The sequence below is a fragment of the Meriones unguiculatus genome, chromosome 3, assembly GCF_030254825.1.
Source record: "Meriones unguiculatus strain TT.TT164.6M chromosome 3, Bangor_MerUng_6.1, whole genome shotgun sequence".
Classification (NCBI taxonomy): Eukaryota; Metazoa; Chordata; class Mammalia; order Rodentia; family Muridae; genus Meriones; species Meriones unguiculatus.
Window position 1 is genome coordinate 3794613 of NC_083351.1, and position 14101 is coordinate 3808713.

General features: G+C 50.9%; 1 protein-coding gene across 4 annotated transcripts in view; it reads right to left on the reverse strand.

The window, feature by feature from the left end:
- Positions 1–14101, reverse strand: part of Acot7 (acyl-CoA thioesterase 7) — a 93224-nt gene that overhangs the window by 57766 nt on the left and 21357 nt on the right. For 3 of the 4 annotated variants that reach the window (XM_060378976.1, XM_021644250.2, XM_021644251.2), the window contains exon 2: positions 5504–5621. In XM_060378976.1, the coding sequence (XP_060234959.1) occupies positions 5504–5617 (114 nt within the window). In that variant the 5' untranslated portion in view covers positions 5618–5621. Of the gene's footprint in view, positions 1–5503; positions 5622–13335; positions 13463–14101 lie in introns of those variants that run through there. The other variant, XM_021644248.2, reaches the window with a different exon arrangement.

The following is a 14101-nucleotide window of genomic DNA, read 5'->3' on the forward strand; positions in this document are numbered from 1 at the left end:
CTTCCAAGTCCTCCTCTTCCTTCATCTCCAAGCCTGGGGAGCTTCTCCTTGTCAAAGTTCATCCCTCTTGTCAGGCTTTCCTCAGATGCCCACTGCCTCTCTGAGACTCAGCTGCATCTCCCTACAGCCACCAGAGGGCACCCTGTAGCACCAAGCTCTAAAGACAGCACCAACTTCACAAGAAGTCCCACTCCACCACCTGTGCAACCACCGCAGGCATATCAACCCTGGCATGGTTCATTCTGTGCACCCAAACGCCTACCTCTCCATGCTCAGACAGGTGGCTCACTGATCAGACTGAATGCCAAGCTGTGGTCTAATATCGGGGAGCCCAAAAGTACATGTGTGGAAACTACCTACCAAAGTGACAGGGTTAGGAAGTGGAGCCTTTGGGCAGTGACTGGGTCCTGGGACATGAGGGCAACAGCCCTCAAATGAGATAAGTGCTTTTGAGACAAGCAGAAGCCTTGCACGACCTCTACCATGAGATGACACAAACCATGATATAGGAAGCAGGCCATCCCCAAACAACCCGCAAATGCAGGATCAGTTTCTGCTGTTCATAGACTGTCCCGTGTTCACGCAACCAACTAGACAGAGCAGGTGCTGGGATCATAATAAAGCAGACATAGGCAAGCAAGCCAGAGGCATTCTGTAGAAACTGTTCACCTTCTGCAGCAGCCTACCAAATGTATGACAGCATGATGTCAGAACAGGGACACCCACGCAGCATGCCCCTGGTGCAGATATCAGGCATTGCTTTGAAAATCTGCTAACCATCACCTAAGCCTTGGGCAAGCTCTAAGCCAACAATGGTCTTGCCTCCATATGCGGCAGTTGCTGGCTAACTCGGGTGGTGAGCGCTCAAGACCCCCTTGGGTGTGACGGCGAAGCTTGCGGTTGCTCAAACAGCACCCAAAGTTTCAAGAGTGGACCCAACTCCCCCAAACGGCCACTGTGTTGCCAGCTGAATTCTGTGGCACCCAAACCCACCGTGGTGCAGCCCTGCTCCCAGCCAGTGTCCTCACCAGGACAGCCCCTCTCAGGGAACCCCTCACCAACTATGTGCAGCCACAGGATCAGCTCCGAAGCCTTAAAATGTGACCCTGAGGTGGCAGCCAGCAGTAGCATTCTCAGGTGCCACTTCCAACTCCTGTTCCCATGCTGTCTGTATCACATGCTCAGTCTCTTCCTCCCCAGAAGTCTCTGTCCCTTAAGTCATCTGAGATGGCTGGACTCCACTGCTTCCGGACTGTCGTTCACACGCCTTCCACCAACGATGAACGGTGCGTCTTCTCCAGGTTTCCATCAGACAAATCCCTGTGGCAGCCCAGACACTGAAACACACTTCTCAGATGACACTTGTGAGCTGGCTGCAGAATGGCTGTCACATCAGCAGATGTATCAGCCTCATGGCAAACCTTCGTCAGAGCTCTTGGGTGGCCACTGGAGGCAGTTTTGCTTGTATTTTGCTGTGTTGAGCATTGAACGCAGGGCCTCTCGCATGCTAAACAAGCACTCAGCACAGGTCTTTTTAAGTTTATTTGAGGTGTTTCTTACTGAGATGTCTAGACTAGCCTTGAACTACTCTGTGATTCTAATACTCCTGCTTCAGCCTCACAAGCCGCTAAGGTGAGAGGACAGTGCTATTTTCAACCTTTTTCTGGGAACAGCAGGTCTCAACAATGAGTTTAAAATATTCAGCAATGCACTCAGCAAACCAGTGTGTGCTTACCCAGGCTTCACTGCCTTGGCAGAGCGCAGGCAGAATGGGCTTAGAATACTCATTCTTAGGGGTCCTGGGATTCTGGGATGATCAGAGTTCACTGGTGTCCACTAAAGCTACCAGCTGCCAGGGCCCTCAACAGGAGAGGTCACCAGTGCTGCAACACTTCGGAGCTGGACGCTGGTGCCTCTGCAGCTGTGAAAGTCCCAGATGGCATCTTCCAGTACAAGGCTGTCCCATCTACACCCTAAGTCTGCTGGGGTCACCTACCACCAGAACTCCTTAACCCAGTGGTTCTCAAGCTTCTTAATGCTGTGACCCTTTAAATAGTTCCTCCTGTTGTAGTGATCCCCAACCATAAAATTATTTTCATAACTGTAATTTTGCTATTGCTCTAAAGTAATGTAAACATCCATGTTTTTCAATGATCTTAGGTGACCCCTGTGAAAGACTCGCTGGGCAACCCAGAGGGTCGTGACCCACAGGTTGAGAACCACCCTGTTCTAGACCCTCTGGGTGACTCGATGCAGCTTCAACAATAGCACTCCTGTGCTTCACCTGCATACAGGTGACTCCTGCCTTAACCTCACAGCAGGCTCAGCCAGCTTCCCACTGCCTTTCTGCAGTTGGCCTCAGCTAACTCTACTCTCTCAACCTTGATGGAACTAAACAGTGTCGGGGTCAGGCCTGGCTCTGGACAATGCTTGGCTGAAGGGAAAGCTGTGGCTTGAACCTCTCTCTAGACCAGGGAACTTCCTGGACATGAGCCATCAAGCTGTTTTCAAGAATTCTTACTCCCAATTCACAGCTTGGCTTAGGCTTCAGTCTGTCTACACTTCCAATGCTCCTTCCTCACAAAGCTTAATCATTTCTGATATTTGACTTCAAATGGAAGTCACTGGGACTGAGAATGTAGATAAACAGGGAGTGTGTCTGCCTAACTGTTGGAAGGACTCTGCTGTTTGAGGTTGTGGTCCTCCCAGTCTGGATAGCTATGCTGAGCTCATTCTGAGTGCAGGACTCCTTCTCCACAGCAGGGTCCCCTGCTCTCTGCCTGACTTCATCTGGAGAGTGTCTTTAGACACGGAGGCCCCTAACCACAGTTGACACATGGCCTCTGACTCAGCTCCCTGCCAGTTCTCCCCTCCCCAGGCCTGTACGTTAATTAAGTACTATGTTTCCCTTCACATGACAGGAATGTGCTGTTTAAGGCTAATCAAGCATCCTTGAAGTGCCTAGTTCCAACCAATCATGTCCACCTATCCTTGGAGCCCCCCACGCACTCCCCAAGGCGTATACAGCCTTTGTTCTCTGGAATTAAAGTTGGACTAGCTCCCTGAGTGGTTCCCAGGGTGTGTGATCCCTGTACAGTGCTCACCAGCCATTCCAGGCATGCTTCCCATCCCATGCCCCTCCTGACTCTGTGGGCTGCTGGGAGACAGCTCCCAGACAGGAGGACTACACCTAGGCATGGTGATGTATGCTCTAAGTCCAGCACTTAAAAGGTAGACACAGGAAGGTCACAAGTGCAAACTGAGGCCAGCAAGATGCCTCAGCCAGCAGGGATGCTTGCTGACAAACCTACCTGCCTAAGTTCATGCTCTGGACACTGTGCGGTAAGAAAAAGAACCCACTCCTGCAAGTTGTCCACATGCCCATAGCAATAAATAAGTAAACAGAGAAATAAATAAGTAAATATTAAAAGTATATTGAAAGTTCTAATTCATCACTAGCCACATAGTAAGTTCAAAGCCAGCCAAAGCTCTAGCTAAGACCCTATCTCAAAAAAAAAAAAAAAAACAAAACAGATGGCTCATAGGTTAAGAGCCCTGTCTATTCCTCCAGAGGGCCTAAGCTCAACCACATGGTGGCTCACAACCATCTATAATGAAATCTGGTGCCCTCTTCCGGCCTGCAGGCACACATGCAGACAAAACATTGTATACATAATAAATACATCTTTTTAAAAATTAATAAAGTGAAACCACATAGCTGTCCCTTTACCGGAGTATGGAGAGGGGACTACGGAAGTAAGTTCAGTCATGTTGTGTCTTAAGGAATGAAGAGACTCAAGGAAAGAGCCAGCAGGACAGCCTCGAACATACACACCACTGACCTTCAGGAAAACAGCTCAGGGACCCTAAAACACTACCACAGTAATACCAAAACCATGGACCAGAACTGTGAGCATCTTTCACTTTCCTAAGCATGCCCAAGGCCAGGGTGCTGGCGCTGAAGAAATGGCTAGCAGCAGATAGACCAGAATTCTGTTCCCAGCACTCACGAAGGACAGCTCACAACTGCCTCTCACTTCAGGGCATCTAACATTCTCCTGGCCTCCATGGGCACATGCACTTCCGTGCACACACACATGACAAGACACACAGATACACCAAGACACACACACACACACACACTTTTTTCTAATTTAAAAATCTTAAAAACAACAAAATACCAGGGTGTCATCAGTACCAGAGGCTTTTTTTAGACTGGGGGTGGGAGTAGGCACCACTGCTTATAAATCCTCATAGCAGATACAGTTAGGAAAGAATATGAACTGAAAAATCATCAAGATATGACACAGACACATACACAAGCCAGCACGTTCCTGCTTAAATAGCTAAATAGTTTAGTTCAATGCAAGTTTGCCATGATCCTTATTTTGAAGAAAGTACAATATATATGAAGTACAATAAACAAGTGTACTATAGAACACGAGGTATCCGTGTTACATAGTTATCACAGGCTGCAGAGCCAGGCTAGCTTGTCCCTTGCTCCAGCTTGCCAGCTTGGCCAAGTCAGGATACACAGTGCCTCCTCTGAATAGAGCCTGTGTTCACATCAGCCCACAGTGGGGTCCTGTGTATCCATACACTTTCTTTAAGTGAGGGGGTCTTCCTCCTCTCTGCCCAAGCAGCGCACTAGCTAAGACCCACAGCCCATAGAACTGTGCATCAGACTCGCTGCAGACCCGCCTCTGTACCTGCCACAACACAGAGCTGTCATGGCAGAGTCTCTCCCTGGTGACCTTCAGAAAAAAGGTCAGGTCCTTCTGGACTGTCATGAGCTGACAGCCTACAGCGACCCCAAGATTCTAAACCCAGACGGCATGGCCTACCTCACACTGTGCAGCTCCTAAGTAGGTGAAACACTGGCCCCAGCAATATGCAGGGCTTTGTGCTCACTCACACCGGCCTGCAGGGGCTTCACACTCACTCACACTGGCCTGCAGGGGTTTCACACTCACTCACACTAGCCTGCATGGCTTCATGCTCACTTACACCTCAGCCAAGGCACAGGAAGACAAGGCACTTGCCCACAGCCTCCAGAGTCCAGTCAGGGACAGAAATGGGACTCAGGTAGTCTGACATCCACATTTCAGCTCTTAAACGTCATGACAGCCAATCCACACAGGCACAGAGTACTTCTGATCAGAACCAAGGAGCTGGTAGGTCAAGACAGGCCCTGTGCAGGCGGCCACAGCTCCTGAGAGATTCAGCATGGAAGGTAGTGAAAGGACCCTTCAGCTGCCCAGCTTAGTTTCTGCTCCTTTCCCACCCCCCACACTGAGGCCAAAGTCCAGCCTTACTGCAAGGGACTCCCAAGCAGGGCTGATTGTCAGAGCCTCCAGAAGAGCCAGAGTAGTGAACAAGGTAGGGACACTCCAGATCTGGGCTCCGTGTGAACTACTTTCCTGAGCCCACACTGTTGTGGCCCCATGGAATCCAGAACCTTATGTATAATCCAAGTACATGAGAACAAGGCCCAGGGACTTACCCCATTCTGGCTATTACAGTGCCGGGTGCTGATGATGACCCCTGCCTCCTCAATCATCTTCAGAATGGTCCCTCCATGAACATTGCCAGCCACGTTGGCATCATCTGGACGCATGATCCTACAGCAGGTGAGAGAGGTGAGATGAGCCTCGAGAAAGCACTGCTGGGACAGTAACCCCCTAGCCAGAGAAGCAAGTGCACCAGAGGGCTGCTTGGCTCCCACAGGAAACACAAGATTTTCCACGAATCTTGACTCTCTCTCAATATAGTGTGTCCATCAAGGCTAATATGTCAGGCACAAAAGGGCTTACTTCATAGGCCCCTTTACAGGAGACATAAGGCAGGCAGAGGACACCTTCCCTTCTTGGGGCCACAGGTGCCTTAGTGAGAGGTGTAGCCTGGCCTGAAAGGACTGACCAATGGTTTTTCCCAAGACCACTAGGCAAGGAGGTGGAGCAGTGCTTGGGTCTCTCAGACAGCACATGCCAGGCTCACCATGGGCCAGGTCTCCAGCTGAGCTGAGCGAGCACAGGAGACATACTGAGCCCCCAGAAACAAATCCTGCACTACAACTTGTCCAGGAGGCCCAGTGAATAGGGTAGTTGCAGGTGTCCTGAAAATTAGGTGGTCACAGCTTCAAGACCTCCTCACTAAGGGAACACAGGTCTGCTGGCTCTTGCCTGTGTAGTGGCAGATCCTCAGGACCCAAGGGTAAGAGCTGGGAGCTGTCAGTGTCAGGGAGAGTGGAAATACTAACTAATTCTTCCAGAAGAGAGATGTCCCACTTCTGTGGGCAGCAAGGCACTCAGAGCTGCACAAAGCCTCAGGGCTCAATGAGACGGTTTGGTGTCATCATAAGTGCCTGGCAGCACAGGCAACAGCCCATACATCTCTGTCACTCGTACCATCTTGGGCGAAAGGTAATGGGCACATGCCAAGTGATGTCCCACACCAGCACGCTCAGGCCTAGAATCTGTGAAGCCATCTTACAGCAGCTGGCAGGTTGAATAAGTCATGAGATCAGGCCTGGCCCCAGCTCGGAGCAACTGGATAACCTGGATAACCAGCTGCCACTTAGTTATTAACTGGTTTAATCAGTCCCTCACCTATAAAATGGACGGATGTCACAGCAGTGAAGCCTCAGCTGACTTCAGGGAGATAAAGAGCCAGGAAGTAAGCAGGACACTGCTGCCCAGAAAGGTAACTGAGAGCTGGCACCCAGCACATCCTAACCAGAACTCAGCTGCACCCAGCACATGCTAACCAGTACTTCTCTTTTCTTGGACACTTAGTCAGTTTGGTTGGACCTTCAAGAAAGAGCCAGAAGCAAAAGACAAACACTCTTGACCCCACCCACCTCCAAAGCCACTCCTTCACCAAGTAAAATGGTATATAGCAAACAAACCTGCCTGCTACCAAGGTGAGAAGCCAGCAGAGTAACTGCACACAGCAGCAGTAACGTGAGGTTTAACAGCGCACAAAACATGCATGAGGCAGTCCCAGACAGTGAAGGCAGTACCACTGGGCTTCCAGAATCTCCACTAAGAAACTCCCAACTAGTCAAAGTACAAAAGATTACTGTCCGCAATGCTCAGCCAGAACTGGGAAAGCTTACCTCCCTCCCCTAAAGGCTCAGGAAGCATCATGGAAGACGGAAGACTGTCAGAGCCAGAGGCTGAGCAGGACTGGGATGAAGCAATGTCTCCTGGACAGCAGCTGTGTTTGCCTAGACCTGCACAAGATCAAGCCAGCCAGCACTGCTCCCAAGGGGAGACTCAGGAAAGGGGTGATGCCCACCCCTGGCTGAAGGAGGCAGTGACAGCTGGTCAGGAGGGGAGGGAGTCAGACCATAGCAAGTTTTCCTACAAATGACCCCACATATACAGCAGATATAAAGCTTTTTGTACACATATTCATGTACACAAGCAATAATGATTTAAGGGCTTTTACTTATGGGTCTATATGAGTGTATGCCACATGCATTCATGTATCTTTGAAGGCCAAAACTGGGTGCGAGATCCCCTAGAGCTGATGTTATAGGTGGTTGTGAGTCATTGTGTAGGTGTTGAGAATTGAACTCAGATCCTCCGGAAGAGTAGCAAGCGCTGCTAACTGCTACATCATCTCTCCAGCTCCACAGCAACTTTAAAAAAAAAAAAAGAACGATGGGCACAAAGGCAGACATAGCGGCTGTAATCCCAGCACACAGGAAGCAGAGGCAGGAGGATTAGCATTAGCTCAAGGCTAGCCTGGGCAACAGAACAAGACTTTGTCTCACAAAGAAAGAACAGTAACAATGGAGACAGGCGGAGCTGGCGGCACCACTGCTGAAGGACCAATTAGAGTGTTGCCCCTGGAGAAGGGAAAGGCGGACTGCACCAGGACTTGGTTTCAGTTTTCAATCACATCCCTCTAACAGTCTACAAATAGTATCCCCTGGGCAGCGTTGGCCATTTCCTCCTCAGTCATGGACTGGCCCAATCCCAGCTACTGATGGAGTACCCTCCATTTGTATTCTCAGGGTGCAGCCCACCTTCCCTGTACACAGCCCCATGGAGTCAGGGGGCAGATATGAGGCAGGAGAATGCTGTTCAAAAACAAAACAAACAAACAAAAAAGGCAGGCATCAGAATAGGTTAAACGGATAAGTGAGGTTATCCACAACCTCACTGCTGGCACTCCGGCCACACCTCTCCTGTCACACCTGTCCTGCCCATTCTTTGGGATCGTTCCAAAGCAGAGAGCCCTACCCATAGCCTGAGCTGACTCTAGTTTATTTCTGTGCCCAAGCCCCACCGCTGATAACTAGGAAAGCGACTATTTGCAATTAGATCTGTCACAAGGTGTTCAGTTAATTAACCCACACTGCTTGTGGCCAGACTCTGTGACAAACACCTGAACCAATTTAAAAGCAGGATAGACATATCTGAGGCCTATGGTTCTAGAGGTTGGAGTCCAGGGGTAACTGCAGCCGCTGCTTTGAGCCTGGGGTGGAGGACAGCAGGGGCTACTCACTGCTACAGTGGGGGGAGAGGGGAAATAGCCTCAATAGGCCCCCCCATCTGGGAGCACTAGTTTGGGAGGTTCTGAGAGCTCTGGGCTGGTCCCCACCTCACTCTCTGCTTCCTGGGCCACCAGGATATGAACAGCCTCCTTTGCCTGCTCCCTAATTACCACTAATAACGATTTGCTCTGCCCTCCCAGCCACCAGGGACTGAAACAAACTGGGAGCAAGAACCAGTCTTCTCTCTCCAAACACTGTGGTCACAAGGACACTGAGTAAGACATCACTTCACTGTGGTCTGGAAAGCAGAGAGGAGACAGGCAGGCAAGGGCAAGACAGACCCTTCAAGGCCACACAGAGCCAGCGACCTGCTTCTCCAGCCAGCACCCTCTCCACAGTATTCTGTTCCCATTCTAAATCTATCAGTGAATAACTCATTGATGAGGGCAGAGCCCTCCGGACCCAGTCACTCCCCAAAGGCCCCAGCTCTTGCATCAGAGACCCAGCTTTCAATACATGAGCTTTTTTTTTTTTAATTTTAATTTTATTTTATTTTTAATTACACTTTATTTATTTTGTATCCCCCCTCTAGTTCCCTCCCTCCTCCCTTCCCAATCCCTCCCTTCCTCCCCCTTCTCCACACATGCCCCTCCCCAAGTCCACCGGTAGGGGAGGGTTTCTTTTTCTTCCTTCTGATCCTAGTCTGTTAGATCTGATCAGGAGTGGCTGCGTTGTATTCTTCTGTGGCCTAGTAAGGCTGCTCCCCCCTCAGGGGGAGGTGATCAAAGAGCAGGCCAATCAGTTCATGTCAGAAGCAGTCCCTGTTCCCATTACTATGGAACCCACTTGGACACTGAACTGCCATGGGCTACATCTGAGCGGGTTCTAGGTTATCTCCATGCATGGTACTTGGTTGGAGTATGAGTCTCAGGAAAGACCCCTGTGTTCAAATTTTTTGGTTCTGTTGCTCTCCTTGTGGGGTTCCTGTCCTCTCCAGATCTTACTATTTCCCACTTCTTTCCTAAGATTCCCTGCACTCTGCCCAATACATGAGCCTTTTATGTCTCATGTCCAAGGTGGGCTCTCAGGTCCTCACAGGAACAGGGAAGTCCGAAGGCTCAGAGAAAAGCCACTGCAGAAAGTCAGGGACTACAGTGCCGAGTAGACGGTAGTGTACCGAGTGTACACCCAGGAAACACCAGAGGTCCCCAGAAGCCACTACAAACTAAGAGGCAGGAAAATTCCTCCCGTGGCCCCTCTGACCTTGGATTTGCGTCATTTCTGCTGCTTTAAGTCACTCCTCACAGCAGTGTTACACACTCCCATATCCGTCCTATCCATATACCTTTCCTTCATCACTGAGGTAGCAGCATATGGCACAAGAGAGCTGCTCAGAATGGTAGGGTCCCCAGGCCCACCTGGCCCCTCCACCAGTCTTGGCAGCAGCTTGGGAGGGATGATGACCTCTTTCTCCTCCACCCGCAGGCCACTGAGACTGCGGCCAGCATCTCTAAATCTGCCTTGAAAATGTCAACACTAAAATTAAAACACTGCTGCGTGGAAGCCATAGCAACTAGGGGAGGGGTGTGCCCGGCTCCCTCCACGTCACAGTGGAAGCGGAAAGGACCAAAGCAGGGATAGCCTCAAACACAGTCAGGTCTGAGTAGCACAAAGTCCCCTCAAGGTTCCTGCAGCACCGAAGACAGACACCTTGCACCTGCTGAGTGGTGTAGGTGGGGCTGAGCCCCACTAGCTCCAGCAGCCAGCTCCCAGAACAGCACACAGACAGGCCAGAAGTGTCCCGATTCTCATTTCAGAAAAAGACCTCAACTAGAGGCCTCAGCAGGTGCCCAGGGAGCAAGGCGAGGATGTTTGAGCTCCCATGTGGCCGCAGCCAGAAGCAACACTACATACCCACAGGGGCAGAGATAGGACAAAGGTCTGCTACAAGAAAAAGTTCTAGGGGTATTCTAGGCTCCAGAGCAGAAGGGGAGAGGAGCCAACAAGCCCCTCCCAAATTTCCAACCACACACACGCTTGGGGTAGGGAAATGACCAAAAGGCTCCACGTGTGGGCCATGGGCTGCCACCCACAAACGCCAACAACAGTGTGGCAGAGGAAAAAGCAGCGACCAGCGATCGACCAGCGATCGACCAGGAATATGGGTTTCTGCTCCAGTGGGCATGGGAAAGAAAGGGAGCAGGAGTGAGGCTCTGACTAGACACCCAGCACATTCCCAGAGGCTCCAGAGCCAGGCCACTGGACTGGATTTCCTGTTCAGCTCTGGGTACTGCCTAATGTCCAGGTAAGTAACCATAGGACCAGGCTTTCCCGATGGCCTCCCTGGCCACATGAGGTGCTGCCACACACAGGAGCCATATCCAAGTGTCCCCCAAATACACAATCTGTCCACTAGATAGAGCTGTGATGAACAGTACCTGCTCAGCTAGGAAGCTACACAACTAGGAGTCCCCAGACTGGGACTCAGGAGTCACAGAGCCCTTATGGTAGAGGACACCTTTATTTCCAGCTTTCAGGAGGCAGAAGCAGGCAAATCTTTATGGGTTCAAGACCAGCCTGACCTACACAGCAAGTTCCAACATAGCAAGCTTTTTAGTGAGACAGTTTCTCAAAAACAAAAACAGGATGTGAGGGGCCATGTGGCTGGCTAGGTAGGTGTTCCTTTCCTCCCCGACTACTTCACTTGCATCCATCCCAAAGCTGTGCATCCGTGGTCTTAGAGGAAAGGATGACCTTGCCTGGGAGGAGAGGGGCCTGTCTTCATCGAAGGTATATGAGCACTGTACTCTCCTGCTACAATCTCCAAACAAGCTTGAAGAAGAAAAGAGGAAGGAAAGAAGGAAGGAAGGAAGGAAGGAAGGAAGGAAGGAAGGAAGGAAGGAAGGAAGGAAGGAAGGAAGGAAAGAAGGAAGGAAGGAAAAAAGACAAAGACAGCAGCCAGAATCATTTATCTTTCCTGCCTGACCTATGACCATCTCAGCAAACCATTAACCAGACCAGGCTTTAGGGGATCACTCTGCCTGGCTTCCTGAATTGCTTAATCTAAACAGGAAGAGGCTGTAGCAACCAAAACCAGTTGTCATGGAAACTTTGTTTTTACACTTTGTTTAACAGATCATTGCAACAGAACCAACTCTATGGGTCCTTTCTGGTAACCACACCAGGAGAGTAGGACACAGAGAAATCACCACTGAGCAACGCTCAGGATGACTTCTGGAGGCTCTGGCCTTCCCCAGCCTTGCTTGGCCAACATGGACCTGTTGCCAGCCATCTAGATCACATAAACAGTTACAGAAGAGGAAGGATGAACAAGTAGAGAGACGCTGCCTGACATCAGTCAGCATCCCACTCAAACCAAAGGGACAGCTGGAAGGGGAGAGATGTCTAGCCCTTCTTACCTACAGCGATCATATCATGGTAACTGTCTGGGACTCAAAATATCTACCCACTAAACCTCAGGCATGGACACTCTAGAGCTCCCCCTGAGGGGCCCCCAGTGGCCGGCACCATGGCCAGCACTTCTCACCTCTCCCACTATCCCTCCACTGGTGTCAGAAAAGAAGTCAAACAGCCACAGTGGCCAGGGACAAGGGCAATGGCTGGTCCCTAGGGAGGGGACCAGATCTCACCATGACTTCCCCAAATCACCCTCAGCAGCACTGCTTTCCCTTAAATCTGCAACCAACAACTGAAATGGAAACTCCAGTTACACAGCCAGCAGGCCCATGCAGGCAAGACCAATGGGCGATTCCACCTGTTTCAGTGTCCTTCCAGAATGAGCATCTTGACTTGGCCCTGGACCTTCAGCCCACTGTCACAGAGGACAGTTAGGCCAGAGAGCCCAGCAGGCAAAGGACAGAAGCCACTTCAGCTCTGGTAGACAACCCCTTATCAAAGGACCCTGATTTCCCACTTCCACTTCTGATAGACACCAGCCCTGAACTTTCTAATTCGGCCGCTACCAGAGAAAAAGCAGGGAAGTGAATTATTACAGGTGCCGCCACTACAAGCCATGTTCCTGAAGGAGGGCAGATTACAACAAGAACCAACCCAGGGAGAGGGTGTGCAGTCCTGGGGTCCCTGGACTCCCTGGCCCTGCCTGGTATGAGTGGGAAGTGGCAGGCTGTCCTCAGATCTGACAGCCTAGGGCTGATGCATGCCTGGAAGTTAGAGACAGAGGACTCTAATGACCTTTCCCCCAACTATACCAACCATCTCCCCAGAAGGGAAGCCAGGGACCAGAGCCTTCAGAGCTGTCCCGTCTACACAGTCTGCCAGGGGCCCTCCCTCAGATACAGAACCTGAGTCCTAGTTGCCCAGTGGTGCTTTTCCCACAGATGGACAGGCTTGTGATGCCCCAGACCTAACTCTGTAGCCCATCCAGGCATGTGTCTATCTGAGTGAGTCACACTATAAGACAGCACCAAGCAGGTCTCCCCCACCTAGCCCCATGCCTTATATGCCAGTCAAGATAGGTCTTCTTGGTAGTCAAAAATCTTCTGGTACCTGGTGGGCATGCAAGGATGGGCACTACCCCACTTCCTCTACCCTCTCCTGGACCAAGAGCAGGAAGCATCGTTTCCACAAGACCTATGACTAGCTACTGTGTCTACAAGCACCAGATACCCCGAGGCCCCAGAGCCACTCTGGGTCCAATCCATTTCTTACCTTCAAGCCAGAGGAAAAGACACCAATGCATCCCAGGACCCCATGGTTAGACACCACAGCTCCAACCACCCAAGTACCAAAGCAGCTCTCAACACACTTCTACCACTCGGGGAACCCCCAGCTCCTCCCAGCTAACTTACTGTTTGATCTTCTTCCTGAAGCAGGCCTTGGTGGCTCCCTTTCTGTGGACTTGGAGAGACAAGACTCGCTGCAGTGCGAGCATGTTTTTCCCGTGAGCCCAAGCTCCCTCCAGAAGCTGCAGCCAAAGGCAGTTTGAGGACCAGCCCTGGCACCTGATGCTTTACCCTTTGGACTTGCCCCCTCTCTCCGGGTAGGCATTGCTCCCTCCCTAAGCAACCCTGGCTTTCCTGATGCCCAGGTGCCAACTACATCAGGTATTCTGCCCATCCTAAGAGGTAAGGCACGTATTAGTCCTCCACAGTAATGGTGGCTGAGCTACGACAGACGATAACTGGACCCAGGCATCTGCCACATGAGTGGAAAATGGCAAATGTAAACAGAGCGGTGCGTCAATTCGCTAGGTGAACCAGAAGTCACGATGTGACAAAACCAGGTGTCTGGGAGCAGTACCAGGTGGAGCAGCCTCATGCCCATCACTCCTGGGAAAGTCCATAAACAGAATGCCACTTGACCATAAAGAGGACTGTCAGGAAATCAAGAGACAACCTGAGTTTGGGTTCTCAGAATCCACATAAAAGCCCAGGCTCAGTGGTGTCGTAATCCCAGAGCTGGGAAGTGCGGCCAGAGAAACTGGGGCACTTGCAGAGCAAGCCAAGCTAGCCAAATCAGGAAGTTCTGGTTTGGCGGAAAACCCTGCCCAATAAAACACAACAACAGCAAAATGACAATGGAGGATGATGGAAGGAAACCCCTACCAGGGACCCT